The sequence below is a fragment of the Stegostoma tigrinum genome, chromosome 12, assembly GCF_030684315.1.
Source record: "Stegostoma tigrinum isolate sSteTig4 chromosome 12, sSteTig4.hap1, whole genome shotgun sequence".
Taxonomy (NCBI): domain Eukaryota; kingdom Metazoa; phylum Chordata; class Chondrichthyes; order Orectolobiformes; family Stegostomatidae; genus Stegostoma; species Stegostoma tigrinum.
In genome coordinates, this window is record NC_081365.1 from 46,077,860 (window position 1) to 46,091,626 (window position 13,767).

Below are 13,767 nucleotides of genomic sequence, written 5' to 3' on the forward strand. Positions count from 1 at the left end.
CAAGAGCTCTCATGAGCTTGCATGGGGTCAGTTAGCTCAATTGGCTGGATGGGAGAAAAAACAGCTTGATCTGCAGGAGGCACCTCTACTCAGGCAGCAGATGAAGAGAGGTCAAGACTCAGGGCCTTCATTCAACTTTAAGGAGAGGAGAAAGCGGGACCTGAGGGACACATCTCATCACCTTCTGAACAGGATTGAGCTCTGTCTTTTAGAAGTTGAGTAGTGGCTAGTGACTCAGTTGTGTATCCACAAGGCAAAAGACTACATGGACAGCACATAAAGCAAGGCGGTCACACCAAAAAATAGAAACATACAGGTAAAAAAGGTGACCACCAATAGTCTTGGACAACTAGGCAAGTAGTGGAGGTGTCCCTCAAGTCGATCCTACTTGCTAGCTGGTATTCTATATTGGATATTGGTTCCTCAAGGGATTGCAGCCAACCTAAAGCAAGCACATCATATTTTAATAAGAGAATTTACAAAGATATGAGGCACGTTAGTTGAAGTGATTTTGAAAATACATTAAAAGGCCAAGTAATGAATAGTCTTTAAAGAACTCATACAAGGTTTTTTCGCAAGAATACATTCTTTCAAGGTGGAAAAATGCAGCTCTTCCTCTGCTACAATGATGACTATCAGTGATGCCTCGTTCTCCCATGACGAGTTTGAACAGTTCATCAACTTTACTAACATCTTTCACCTCAACCTCAAATTCACCTGGAGCATCTTCGATACCACCCTCTCCTTCTTGGACCTCTCTGTCTCCATCTCTGGCAACTGCCTCAAAACTGACATCTATTTCAAGCCCACCAACTCCCACAGCCACCTGGACGACTATACTCCTCTCACCCACCCTCCTGCAAGAATGTGATCCCTTACTCCTAATTCCTTCATCTCTGTCACATCCACTCCCGCACATCCCAGATGTCCTCCTATTTCAAGGACCATAACTTATGATTGAAAATGGCCTCAACTGCATCTATTGCATTTCCTGCACTTCTGCCCTTACACCGCCAACAAAAATAAAGGTAGAATTCACCGTTGTCCTCGCATATCACCCTATCAGCCTTCAGATTCAGTGTATCATTCTGTTACTTACAAACCGACCCCAAAGAAACATTTCCTTCCCCACCCCCATCTACCTTTTGAAGGGGCAACTCTCTCCATGACTCTCTTGTCTGCTGTGGCCCCACCACCCACGGCACTTTTCTCTGCAATTGCAGAACTACACCTACACCTCCATTCAAAGACTAAAACAAATCTTTCATATCAGACAGGGGTTCACCTGACAACCATTAACTTAGTCCACTGTATCCGCTGCTCCTGATGTGGCCTCCTCTACATCGGTGAGACCAAGCAGAGCTTGGAGACTGTTTTGTACAGCATCTGAGCTCTGTACATGACAAATGACACCTTTCGGTCGTCAACCATGTTCATCCTCCAGTGTCACAATGAGACCACCTGCAAACTGGACGAATAAACCTCATATTCCATCTCAGAAGCCTACAGACCGATGACCTAAACATGGAATTCACCAGTTTTAAAATCTCCCCATCCCGGCTTCATCCCATGTCCAATGCTTCCTCTCATCTCCGCCTCCTTGACGTGACAACCTGTACATCTTCTCTCATGGCTATCCATCCCACTACTCCTTACCTGCACTCACCTAGCACCATCCCACCTAACTTCCCCAGCCCCACCCATCCACTCTATTTACTGTCTGCTGCCTTCCCCCTCCCCCCTCCCCATTTCTGAAGTAGGGTCCTTCCTGACCCAAGATGTCAAGTTTCTTGTTCTTCTGATGCTGCCTGGCCTGCTGTGTTCCTCCAGCTCTGTACTGTTGTCTTTATCTCAAGGGAGGTTTTCCTGAAGCCAGGGGAGAGCAGTCTTTTCAGTGATTAGTGGACCTAGCCCCATGTTTCCCACTGTGTCAAGCTGTAGTAAGTTTCTAACAGTGACAGAGTGGAAATACACAAGGCTTCTGAATGTAAGGTGCATGCTACAACACAACAAAAAAACTGAGTCTGTGAAAAGAAAATGAAAGGATTTAGTTTGACGATATTTTCAATTCCTAGTCAAGTACAGCTTGGGAATTAGCAAACTGAGTGATTATGTCCTATGCAATAGCTTAAAAGGCTCAAGGTACATATTGCACCATTCAGAAAATAGTTGCCACGTGATAAAGAAACTAAATACCACTAAGTGATTTACTTTAATTTCCATTCACAAGATAGACTCAAATAAAAACAGATTTGATTTCATCCTTCCATAACACTTCGCTAAACGTGATCAGTGATAATCTAAGCAAATACAATGATTCCCTCAAAACTTTGTTAACTTCTTAACTTAGGCAAAATGAAACATCAAAAAACTGCATTTTATTTGGGTGACATAACAGACAAGGAAGCTAAAGCAATGTTTAAAAGTTTCTCTCCATCATCATTTACATAACAAATAGTCTGGATTTTGTGACTAGTGATGAAATGACACTCACAACTGACCTTAAAGGAAGAGAGATAAGTTGCCCATACAGATATTATTGTCTCTTTGAACTTGTTTTCATTTTGCCTGACCTTAATTTATATCTGGTGTCAACTAAAATGGATCCTGAGGTGTTCAGCAAGCGTGAGATCATCAGGCAGGGTAAGCAGCCAATCACATTATGAAATTCTGAGACCACAAGATGGGAAGTAAAAAGCATTGTGTGACCTTCACTTTTCATACATTTTGCAGAAAGCAAAATAAAGATTGTAACTTACATTAGTTGAAATACTAGAATTAAACTGGATTTCATCATGATGGAAATATTTGACATTGCACAAATGTAAAATTAGAAAGGGCAAAACTGGTCTTCAGCAGTAGTTATTACCTGGTACACTTTCCTTAAAAAAAAGTTACAACATCACTAAGGTATAACTTTTCCACGGTTTTTACATCAGTATCCCAGTATAAGAGGTCAAGTTTTCATCAGTTCAGTGATTTCTCATTGATTTCCATTACTGGGGAGTTCAACAGTGCACTTCTATGGAGACCAGAGAAATAGGGAATAACCTTTGGATTTCAAAGTTCAACTGCGAATGTGTGAATGACAAAAGTTGCGTCAGTTTCACAGAGAAATAATGACAGAGAACACTGCAATTTTGTCATCTGTATAACCATCACAAAATCTGGGCCACACAACTGATGAAAAGGGTCATGTTTAGAAAAAAAACATATTTTTCTAAACATGTCTAAATACTTCTATTTCAAATAGCCTGAGTTGGTGCTTTCCTCTTATAAGAAGAGCATCAGAATATTACCTACATAAAGAGCTATACATTTTTTTTTCTCTCCTCCCAGCTGCTGTGATCAAAAAAAGGCTGTACATTGCTCTGTGCTGAGCAAAAGATTTTCCAAATTTAGATCAGCCGACAGTGGCCTATAGTTAGGTTGTCAAGGTCCTAACAATTGCTGAGTGGTCTTAATTTATTTTTCACATTATTCAAAAAGATATTGCCTAAGAATGTGTGAGGCTGTTCTATCTTATTTACATGTTCAGAGCAAGCTGGCAGTGAATCCCCCAATTCAAGACTCTTCGTGTAAGTAGTACTTTTGATGCTTTTTTAAACACCAAATTCTCATTGGGTACTTCTTCCAGGTCTTCATAACAATTAATTCCTTAATATAGCATAAAGTAAAATTTACACTGTATCTTAGTATTACAAAAATACTACATTACTTTGACTATGTACATTATTTTGCTTTCTGAAACATACAATTTAAATTGAAGGTAAATTAAAAGTTTGGTCCCCAACATGATGAGATATATCTGGTGCAATATTCAGCTCGAGTAGTGTCAAATCACATTCTTTTGCTTCTCTTTTCAGTTGTCTTCATACCTTCATTGCTTTGATTTGATCTGGTGAGTCAATAACACAAAATCAATAACTGTGATAGAAGCAGGACAGTAGGTGCTTTTCTCTGATATAAAAAAATTTGCATAGTCCACTATAATCAAGTGTTGGCCAAAAATTGTAATAGTCCACTCTAAAAATAATAAATAACGTAGAATTATTGGTTTAGAGACAGTAGGAACAGCAGATGCTGGAGAATCTGAGATAACAAGGTTTAGAGCTGGATGAACACAGCAGGCCCGAGCATTTTCTGAAGAAGGGTCTAGGCCCGAACCGTCAGCTTTCCTGCTCATCTGATGCTGCTTGGCCTGCTGTGTTCATCCAGCTCTACACCTCGTTATCTAAAATTAATTGGTTACTGCATTACATAAACAGTTAATTATCGGGGGGCAAAAAAAACCAAACTCACAAACCCAGTATTAAACTTGAAATGGGAACAATACTGAAGAAGGGACATTGATGGATCTAAGCAGATGGCGGCCATCTGGGATATTGCGCAATATGTGACAAGGAAATGCTGGCTGTGCTCACTACGTTCCTCAAGTTAAAGCATTCTATTATCTGGCTTAGCATCTAGTCAGTGTCATAGAGTTACAGTCATATAGCATGGAAACATGCTTTGGCCCAACCAGTCCATGCCGACTATAATCCCAAACTAAACTAGTCCTGCCTGCCTGCACTTGAACCATATCTCTCCAAACATCTTGTATTTATGTACTTATTCAAATGTCTTTTAAATGTTACAACTGTACCCACATCCACCTCTTCCTCTGCAAGTTCATTCCACACACTAATCACTCTAAAAATAAATTGGCCCTCGTCATTTTTTAAAAACTTTTCCCCCACTCACCTTAAAGATACACCCGCTAGTCTTGAAATACCTCACCCTAAGGAAAAGGCACCTCCCATTCACCTTATCTGTAACCCTCCTGACTATATAAACTTTGAGAGTAGGATTTGGGACATTATGTTGAGTTTACATAAGACATTGGTAATGCCTCTTTTGGAATACTGTGTCCAGTTCTGTCGCCCAGTTATAGGAAGAATATTGTCAAGCTGGAGAAGGTTCGGAACAGATTTACCAGGATGTTGCCAGGTATAGAAAGTTTGAGTTAGAAGGAAAGGCTGGAACATCTTTCACTGGAGAATAGGAGGTTGAGATGCAACTTGACAGAAATTTATAAAACAACAAGAAGTATAGATCGAAGGGAAAAGACAGCTACTTTCAATATGATGGGGAATTTCAAGACTAAGGGATCAAAGTTTTAAGATGAGAGGAGGGAGATTTAGAAAAGACATGAGGCAAAATTTTCTTTTACACCCAGGGTGGTTTGTGGTGGAATGAACTTCCTGATGAAGTGGTGGCTGCAGGTACAATTACAATGTTTGAAAGACATTTGGATGGATGTATGAACAAGGAAGGTTTGGAGGGATATGGGCCAGGAGCAGGTAGGTGCGACTAGTTTAGTTTGGGATAATGTTTGCCATGGACTGGTTGGACCAAAGGGCCTGCTTCCCTGCTGTATGACTATGACCCCTCAGCCTATGCTCCAGTGAAAAAAGTCCCAGCCTATCCAGCTTCTCCTTATACCTCAAACCCTCCAGTCTACATTTGCAAAATGTCACATCAGAAAAAGATGCTCCAGTTTTCCTTTTTATTATTTTCCTGTGATATCTGTTCACTCCCATTCACAGTGCAATGGCTGAGAGAATAACCAGCAGACTGTAGATTCTGTCACAATGACACAGACAGGTTACCTTCCCTGTGTGAACATGTATCAGTGTTGCTTATATCAGGGTCAGAGGGTTTACTAAAGTAGCAAGTACCCTACCACTTGTTGGAAAGTATGAGATGAGGGGGAGGCGATTGCCTAGTGGCATTTTTGCTGGACTGTTAATCCAAAAACCCTGATAATGTTCTGGGGATCAGGGTTCAAAACCTGCCATGGCAGATGGTGGAAGCTGAATTCGATAAATTTCTGGAAATAAGTGTCTAACGATGACTGTAAATCCATTGTCGATTGTTGGAAAAACCCATCTGGTTCACTAATGCCCTTGGGGAAGAAAACTGCCATCCTTACCTGGTCTGGTCAACACGTGACTCTAGACTCTCAGCAATGCGGTTGGTTGACTCTCAACTGCTGTCTGGACAATTAGGGATGGGCAATAAATGCTCCCCTGGCCAGTGACACCCTCGTCCCCTGACTGAATATTAAAAAAAAGAAAAAGCCCAAAACCAACAACAGAAATTCAATTAAGAAATTTTGTGTTAGCCTCTTGAAAAACTTGAGTTGTTTTAACGATTTCAGAGGATGATACAGAAAGGCAGCACCTTACCAGCATCCCATATCTTGTTTCATTCAGTTGGTTTATGAGGTTGTGGTGAAATGAGAGACTGAGGATCCAATTTCCTAGTCTCGTGATAAAATAGGCTTAATTTTTTTATAGGCTTAATTAATGAAAATAAAATTCATTATAGGCAGATCAGCATTTACTATCCAGAGGGCAGTTATGAGTAAATCGCATTGCTGGAGTCACATGTAGGCCAGATCAGGTAAGGATGACAGCATCTCTCCCTAAAAGATATTAGTGAACAAGTTAGATTAGTCCAGCAATCGACAATGGATTTGCTGTTAATATTAGGCCCTGGTCCCCAGAGCATTACCTAGATCTCGAGAGTAACCCAGTGAATAATACCCCCAAATCCCATCAACAAATCGTACCCCACCTCCCTGACAGTAATATACCACACCACTTCTTCATAATTTGATGATTTCCAGTAAGTAATTAATCTCAAGAATATTTCTGCCTTTTGATTGTTCAAGTGAGCCTCTAACAGATTTGAATTACTGTGCATCACATTCAAACTTGATTCCACCTTCATATGATGTCCGATTATGTATATTTTTGGCATGGGTCACTGGAAAATGGATCTATTTTATCTTCCATAATACAAAGCACTGATGCCAACTGCTGTGTTTCCACTGCCACACTGATCAAGATTAGTTAACACAGTGGGAAAGGAACTCAAGAAGCCTTGGCTGTGTGACCACACTCTTTGGGCAAATTTGCTGAATATTAGGCAGCTCAGAAGTTTAACAATTAGAATCGGCATGGTTATATCACAAAAGAAGGCCATTTTACTCAACATGCGCATACTTGATCTCGGAAATAGCATCTGATAGTCCCAGTGATCCTTTTCCCTGCAGTTCTGCAATTTTTTTCCCCTTAGATAATTATCCTCACCACTTGTTGGCTTATTGGCAATCATCTCACATTAATAACCATGTCACCAATGGGAAAAGTTTCTCTATCTGGTCTTTTTATACTCTTCAAGATTTTGAACATCTTTATTAAATCCACTCTTTACCCTATCTTCTCCAATCTATTTAAGTGAAGACATATACCAATTTTATCATTTCACCTGCCTGAATTTGTAATTGCTTTTGTCAGATGCAGAGACATTACTTTTTCTGTAGAGTGCAATTTGTTTATTTTCATAATGAATGGTAAGTGCTGCATCTAAAACAAGTTAAAGCAGCAAAAAGGACAGTAAATGAGTGTGCTGGAAGCATTTGATATTATCAATGAAATTCACTTTCTGCACTTCATGGAAAGCAGAATGATACAGATCAGAAGTCATTTAGCCAAATGGCCTGTTGGAAGAGGAACTAATTGCATAGCTCATTCCTTGCCTTTTCCTTATTCCTCAAATCTCCCATCTCCATGTATTTATCCCATGTCCTTTTGAAAGGTAGCAAATTTGATTCCACCACGACTAGAGAAGCAGCATTATTTAAAAACTTAATATATTAGTTTGGCAAATGCTTTTTAAAAACTCAATCATATGGAATTGCAACAGAGATCTTCATTCTGAAAAATCCTTACATATATGAAAGGCACTAGTCCACTTTCAAAGCTCTTTAAAAAGGGCTAGACAGACGGTTACAATGTAGTGACGACTATTTTCTCAAAGTCAAATAGGCAAATTGAATCCACTTGATACAACAACAGGAATTAAGTCAGGCATATGTCATCATTCTTGTTGCTATAAATCGAAGAATGAATCAGCTCCATGTCATGATATTCTGGCAATTAAGTGGATATAAAATATCAGCAAAATAATATTAAAATTTTTCAATCATTGCATTAATGGAGTATAATATGGATAAACTGACCCTTTAGATGACTGTAGTCTGCAGATAGTAGCAAATGAAATTATGGCACATTGTTGGGTCAGAGAGTAGTGGGCTCATTATACTGTGACTGATGTTCCAGAGCTACGAGTATTTGATTATTAATGTAAAAATTCAAGGCCCAATATCATTGAGGAAAACATTTCTACTACAATATTTCACACTAGCTGGCTGTGACCTTTCCAACATGCAAGAATTAAGGATACAGATTTGTGCTGTTGACTCATGGCAATCAGGAACTAGACTGAGACTACCTTAATTCATCTTTCTTGGGGATCATACAGTTCACACATAAAACAAACTTAATTTTATAAATTGGTACCATATTCAAATTCACATTCCCAGAAGATGACAACTTTTCATTACTTTGAAACCCAGACATCCTGCAAATGTGTTTCACTTTTAATCATAAAACACTAGCCCCCACCCAAATAATTTGGAGATGTAATTGTAACAAGTTAATTTGTAGGAGATACAAGACATGGGTTTAACACCTGTATTCATAAAATCCCCCCATCTCTATTCACTGTTAAAATATTTTGTTTGAAAATATCTAATTTAACAAAAAAAGGGGGAAATAAATTAAACAAAGGAATAAAAAAAGACAGGAAATGTTTGGTTTAACCATATAAAACTATAGTACCTGCAGTCAAAATATGCCTGACACCTAGTGGCTGATATTTTATTTGCTATGGCTTGCTGTAATTATTCATCAGATGACTACAGTGGCATTTCTGTACATAATGAAGATAAAATGAGGTTTAATATCAAATTCTGAAAATAATACAATTAATAGAATCTATATGCATTTGCTCGATTATTCTAATTATAGTTTCTAACATTCAATATCCAATTCATAGATTACTGATCATTGCAGAAGAATTTTAATAAAGTTTAAAAGCGTACATGATGTAAGATGTGGATGTTTATTAACAGACATGCAAAGAATAAAATTTCCATATTGTTGCTTCAAACATGTTTATTACATATTAAAAAAAGAAACTTTGGATAATTCCCTCACTGCTTTCCTGCCTTGTCCTTATTTGGTTAAGAAGTTGAGTTCAGCTAAGGCACTGTATCTTCCATGGTTGCTTTCAATTCCACTGTAGATTATACAATAGATGCATTTCACTAAAAAAGACAGTTTGTCTCTCTGGGTGCCTGTCTATAATTTGTCGGCTATAAATATATATCAGGATGTGAATAATGTTGATGATCTTATCAGCTATATAAACAGTCCATCTCCATTTAGATACTTAATTGTCCTCAAACAGCTCTCATTGCTTTCTCCCTTACCGCAAAAAAATCTAAATACTGATAATTCCCAAGTGTAATTAATATTTAAACATTAGGATTAAATACAATATTGCAATCAAATTTTAGAATACATGAACAATTAATTCAGGCTTTGATTTTTTAATGACATAATTGTTGGTTTGCATGTTTAATTTTAAAATAAGTTTTTTTTTAGACAAAGCTTTAATATCCAACTAAAACCAGCCCAAATTATTAACTTTAAATGTAGACATGATGGAAATATGTCACAGAAATTAAAGTGATAATATAGCAAGAATTGTATCATTTTGGAAAGACAGTCTGATTGCCTTTTGTGCAATACAAAAAAATGAACAAAGTATTTTTAATTTTCACTTCCTAGCTGTGAGGAGCAATGCAATTAATCAGATTGGGAATACCTTTGTTGCTCAATAAGGCTAGACACCGAAATTTAAACCCTTGGGTGTCTCTGAAAATATGTCATTAATATTTAGAAATTTATTTTGCGTTCCAACTGAATGGCATACTGATAGTGAACAGCTGGCTCCAAGACAGTTTTAATTGTAGCTTTTGCAGAGTTGTGTCAGTTTGGTTACAAGTTCAGCTCCAAATCAAAAGGTTTGGTGTTTCAAACCCACTCTAGGACTTTGGCACTTAATCTTAAATTGATAATGTTGGAAGAGTTTGCATTGTAGGGGATGTAATTTTTGGACTGAAAGTTAAGATTTTATACCACAACCAAGAGTTCCAGTGATTTAGGCGAATGTCCATAATTTTATGACACAATATGAAGAATAGCATAGTATTCTTAGTTAACTTCTTCCCTGAACTGTATCAATCAAAAACAGATTAATTGATCATTCATCTTGCTTCTGCTTGAATGACTTTGCTGCATTTGACTACAATAGAGTGATGGACTTAGATAATTAATTCAACAGTGAATTACTCAAGCAGTAACATAAGGCTTTATAAAAGCAAGCACTTCCTCTCTCCTGCCAAAGTTTGTAATCCACAATAATTTATTCACCTTTGATGTTCAGAACATATATCGTACTTATGAAATAAAACAAGTTCTTTCAAAGTCACTTACATTTTTATCATTGTTGCATTTATTTTGTACTGTAGTTTTGATTATGGATAACACATTCATCAGCATAGAATCCTAAAACTGCAAAAATGACATGCTATGCAGGGCACTCATACTGCTAACATAATGCTCATGAGTCACATGCAGTGAACAGGGCAAACACAAAAATATAATGCAGTGTAAGGAAGGGACATAAATACGTGCATGAAGGTTAGTTATGCAAGGTGCTTTCTCAGGTATTAAAATGGGAGTTAATGGAACATTGTTAAGCTACAAAATTATACCTTGGAGCCAGTCAACACCTTCTTGTAGTCCTTCCCCTTTTATTGCATTACTGGCACTAAAAAAAAAATCAATAAATCAATGCAGCCACATCACCCAATATGTACTTATTCAAAGCAGCTTCCAGAAATAAATATTTTAGACTCATTTTAATTAGCCGTAGTACTGGCAGGGAAGTCTTATTTTCGGAAATCATTAAAGGAACACAAAATCAAAGAAAACATCTAGCAATGTCCTGATAAATACTCTGAGGGTGTCTACTAGGTTTTTATCTAAATAAGTACAGGATGAAATAAATGCTAACAGTTTATATTTTCACACTATATTTCCAATAGTGCTTTCAGTTCTGCACTTATCTTACAAACAAAATACAAAATAGAAAAACAAGAAATTCAGTTGCCCAATATTGATAACTTTTCCTTCACAACTTTTAAAGGAGGCAGAAACTGTTCCTAAAATTTCAAGATTGATTAAGAATTTGAAGAAAACTTCAAGGGAGGCCCAGTCACTTGGTGGTTAGCACTGCTGCTTCACAGCGTCAGGGAACCGGGTTTAGATTCCACTCTCAGATGGCTGTTTGCACCTCTCCATCTCTGTGTGGGTTTCCTCTGAATGCTCCAATTTCCTCCCACAACCTACAGTTAGCTTAGGTGAACTGGCTAACCTAAATTGCCCTTACATATCCAGGGCTGTGGGAGCTAAGGTGGATTAGTCATGGGGAATTCAAGATTACAGGGATAGGGTAGAGGGTGGGTCTGGATGGAATACCTTTCGGATGGTCGGTGTGGACTTGATTGACCAAATGGCCTGCTTCCACACTGTAGGGATTCTACGATACCAACTTTTTTGTGTTCATAATATCTGAAAGCAAAATCAGTGTATTGCTCAAAACTAATAAAGGTATTACCAATGAAAGAGTGGACAATACAGCTCATGAGCTTAATAAATAGGGAGTCCATCCAGATTACAATTCACACCTAAGGAGCATTTCAAAAAACAGGGCACATATTTTGCTGACAGAGCTAAAAATGGAGCATATTTTAATTTTCATGTGCAATTTCGAAGAATCAATATGAAATGAAAACATACGCAGGTCTGGTCATCCACCTTTAACTGCAGTGCTATAATCATGACAATATTTACTGCCATCGTGTGGTAAAACTTCAACTCTGCACTGGATTGACGAATTGGCCAATTTAGAACTTATCTGACCCTTAGCCGTGGTATTTACTTAATAGGGTCAACTATTCTTAGAATATTTGGGCACATGAATATCTCTTCAATTACAGGGAAGGATAAAGTAGAAGATTTCCACTTGAAACATAATTCTATGAGCATTCACTCTTTTACAAGTGTCATGTAGAACTAAGTGGTTACAGAGAAATAAACATGCTGACATAAATAGGCAGTAGTTCTGCTTACCAAATATGCCAAGCCTTATCTTTGATATTTTCTAAACACAACATTTGGGAAACCTTGACAGATGACAAAGCATCTTTGAGGTCCATCTTGTTTGCAAAGAATAATATTGGAATTCGTCTGTGTTTAATGTCTGAAAGAAAAATCAGTTTTCACTTTTATTAATAAAAGGTCAGAAACATTTTTACCTCAAATACATACTCCAAAAAGATGAACAGTACACTTGATAATCCTGGCTAATGAAATGTTCTTTATTTATTCACGGGATGAGAACATCTCCGGCATCACTAATTGCATGGAGGGCCGTTAAGAGTAAACCACATTGCTGTGGGTCTGCAGGCACATGGTAGGCCAGACTAGGTGAGGATGGCAGTATCCTTCCCTAAAGGACATTATGAACCTAAATGCTACCAAGTTTTAAGATGTTGCCTTATCTATTTTCTCAACAGTTTACTTTGAATTTCTTCCAGTGAAAGAATTACCTTAAGGCAGCAGCCTGTGGAACTAGTGTTGCTGGCTTAAATAATCTAAAGATGCTGATGAGTATGAATGATGCCACCATTACAGAGTCAGCTGGGTAAGGGATGGCGAGATCAGAAAATGAGATTCTTGATGTTGAGAAAAAAAGTCTCATCTTTCATCCAAGATTTTAATCAGAATGAGAAACTGGTTAGTGAGTTGCAAGACACCTATTTGCATACACTGACATCTCCTCACTACCTAATTTCGCCTCAATTAGAATGAGTTTGCAAATGATTCCTGACTTGAAAGTAAGAGCAGGTATCTGGTGGCTCCAGCTTGACCAGTATTTTCCACGATTCGGAGAATGGTCCATGCTCAGCAACCATCGGCATTCTTCGTCCAAGGAAACTAACAATGGACATGCACCAGACTCATTATGCGTCACAGACACCTTAAAATCACTTGTGTCTTATGAAGCTCACTGATATTTTTCATTGTAATGCTGATACGCACCCAATTGGGGTGCATCACAAAGCTCTGACGCCTCATCAACTTTGGAATTCTCTGCCTCACCACTTCATTCAGAACTTAACAGTTTCAGCACTTCTGTCTTGCCTTTTAGCATAGAGACAAAGCCTGTCATGGTTGCCAGCAACGATTAGTCATGGAGGTGGTCATGTTGCAGAATAGCACCAAGCTACATTTGTTCTATGGTGCTCCAATTGAACGTAGATAATTTAAAATGTCCAAGACTGAGGCGGAATAGCAGCACTGCGACTGAGCTTCTGGACTGGGGCTCGTTCAATTCTGTCTGCTCCTTCTATTACTTTTGCTCCTTTTTTCTTCTCTTTAAAAGTCTTTCTCGACGTCTTTGGCAGGGCGAAACAAGGCCTGGCCTCCCAAGCATGTGTGGCAGCAGTGGCGACACAGTCAGCAACTCCCAGCATTGACAGCTGTGAGGTTTGTGGGGAAGGATGGCAAACCCAGCGTGCAGGAAAATGAGCCTGAGGTGATGTCACCAAAACGTACCCCGCAATGAAAGGTGGCTCCTTAGCATCGGTGACATCATTGGTGGCATTGAAGCAATGGCAGGAGAGCACCATGACAACAGAGTCTCTGACTGTGTTGTACACGGCGCAGACAGTGAGAAAGG

General features: G+C 38.4%; 1 protein-coding gene across 2 annotated transcripts in view; it reads right to left on the bottom strand.

Moving 5' to 3' along the window:
• Positions 1-2,356: 2,356 nt before the first annotated feature.
• LOC125457192 (ADP-ribosylation factor-like protein 6) overlaps positions 2,357-13,767 on the bottom strand; it is a 41,778-nt gene continuing 30,367 nt past the window's right edge. The window contains exons 7-10 of one of the 2 annotated variants that reach the window (XR_007248578.2): positions 12,156-12,285; positions 10,736-10,791; positions 8,733-8,823; positions 2,357-3,898 (exon numbers count right to left, since the gene is read on the bottom strand). Coding sequence is in view for 1 of the 2 variants with exons in the window: in XM_048541082.2 (XP_048397039.1) it covers positions 3,873-3,898; positions 10,736-10,791; positions 12,156-12,285 (212 nt within the window). In the remaining variant the exon portion in view is untranslated. The remainder of the gene's footprint in view (positions 3,899-8,732; positions 8,824-10,735; positions 10,792-12,155; positions 12,286-13,767) is intronic. The other variant, XM_048541082.2, reaches the window with a different exon arrangement.